Here is a 1,955-nt window from a genome sequence, read left to right as displayed (position 1 = left end):
TTTTGTGAGGTTTAACCTGAGATTCTGGCATTTCGGGCTAAATAAATTTACATTTAAAAAATCGATTCATTAAAAAAAATCAATTCAGGATTTTTATGAATCGATAAATCGATTATCAAAACCCACCCCCTACTTTATATGCAGTGCCCTTTGACCTCATAACATTGTTTGTATTATGGTATCAAAAGAGTTCAATTTTGGTCTCATCTGATCAGACTATATTCTCCCAGTATTTCACAGGCTTGTCTAAATGTTGTTCAGCAGACTTTAAAATCAACATGCTTTTTCTTCAGAAATTGAGTTTTGTGTGGTGAGCGTTCAAATAGGCGATGTTGGTTAAGCATTGCTTATTATTTTCTTTAAAAAAAATCTTGCCTGCTGATTCCAGATCTTTCTATAGGTCTCCACAAGTGCTCCTTGGCTCTTAGAAACTCTTCCGAATTCTTTTTACTCCTCTGTCTGAAATCTTGCAGGGAGGATCTGATCATGGCCGGTTTGTGGTAAAACGATGTTCTTTCCACTTCCACATTATGGCCCCAGCAGTGCTCACTGCAATTTTCAGTACTTTAGAAATTCCCCTGTGACCAATGCCATCACAATGTTTTCCAACAATAAGGTCGTGACAGCCTTATGAGAGCATAGTGGCTTCACCCATCATGAGATGTTTCTTGTGTGGATGGCTTGTCTGAACCAGATGATATTAATTTGCACTTCGTGACAGGATTGGTTTCTAATTTCTGACAGATTTCAGCTGGTGGCATTATTTTCCGTGCCTTTTTTGCAACTCCACTTTTTTGTGTTCAATACTTTTTCCTTTTGTCATTTCCCATTATTACACATAACTTGATTTATGGACATCTATGGTTTGATTTCTTTGCATGTGTGGATTGGATGGTTTGTTACTTACATTGGGTGAGAATTTCATGTCAATACCGCCTTTAAAAATATATTTACTTAGAAATGTGGTTTAGTTTTCCATATTTATTTTACCTGCTGTAATTACTCGACTTCATAATTTTACTGTTGTTTGTTATTATAAATCTGACCCATTTTGATGTGTTCTGTGTTACAGTGGTTGAAAGCCAGGATAATTATGGAGTGACTTACACTTCTACTCAGATCTGTGCTGTAAAAGGATCAACAGTGGACATAGGCTGCTCCTTCAAACACCCTTCAAGATATACGTATTTATGGAACACAGTTTGGTTCACCAAAGGAAATAATAATAACCCAGATGATCTGAAAACAGACCCAGTGTATGCAGGTCGAGTGTCGTACAGTTCTCACTGGAAGAGCTGCACTCTGACAATCAGAGACCTGAGAGAGAGCGACTCAGCTGTGTACAAGTTCAGGTTTGAAACAAACCAGAAAAGTTTTACTGTTTTACCTGGAGTCACTCTGACTGTCACAGGTAACATTTTTATTTACACATCAGTCAAAACCTATTATTACCATGACTGTGTGCATTTGCATTATTGATAATGGATGTCTACGTTTCTGCTCTGATTTTATTTCTTCACATAATCAGTTCTTCAGGTACACGTGGACACATCATCATATCCTGACTCAGCAACACTGACTTGTCGGGGCAGTTGTCGACTAAATAATCATTTCTTCTATGCCTGGTACAAAAATGGTCAGAAAATTTCTAATCAGTCAGACCAGTACTGGTATACAGACAATCTGAATCCTTCAGATAGCTACTCCTGTGCTGTAACAGGTCATGAAGATTTCTCCTCTCCTTCAGTGTGTGAGTTTATTTCAGTAACATAAAACCATCTCATAGAGTCATTACATACATCTGAATAAAAACAGTCAAACTCACAGTAACTACTTTCTAAATCTGACTTAAATATCATTTTATGTTTCAGGTGTCCGAGGTGATTCATGCAACAGAGTGAATTACAGCAACAGAAGAATCTGTGCAGTCAAAGGCTCATCAGTGGACATTTCTT

The 1,955-nt window shown here is 37.3% G+C and overlaps 1 protein-coding gene across 1 annotated transcript in view; it reads left to right on the top strand.

Moving 5' to 3' along the window:
- The window catches only part of LOC102200622 (B-cell receptor CD22-like), a 12,954-nt gene that overhangs the window by 3,146 nt on the left and 7,853 nt on the right, over positions 1–1,955 (top strand). The window contains exon 2 of the mRNA XM_013915038.1: positions 1,073–1,411. Within this exon, the coding sequence (XP_013770492.1) occupies positions 1,073–1,411 (339 nt within the window). The remainder of the gene's footprint in view (positions 1–1,072; positions 1,412–1,955) is intronic.

The sequence above is a fragment of the Pundamilia nyererei genome, unplaced genomic scaffold, assembly GCF_000239375.1.
Source record: "Pundamilia nyererei isolate P.nyererei 1_Seehausen unplaced genomic scaffold, PunNye1.0 scaffold00250, whole genome shotgun sequence".
Taxonomy (NCBI): domain Eukaryota; kingdom Metazoa; phylum Chordata; class Actinopteri; order Cichliformes; family Cichlidae; genus Pundamilia; species Pundamilia nyererei.
This window is presented reverse-complemented; position numbering and strand designations above follow the sequence as displayed.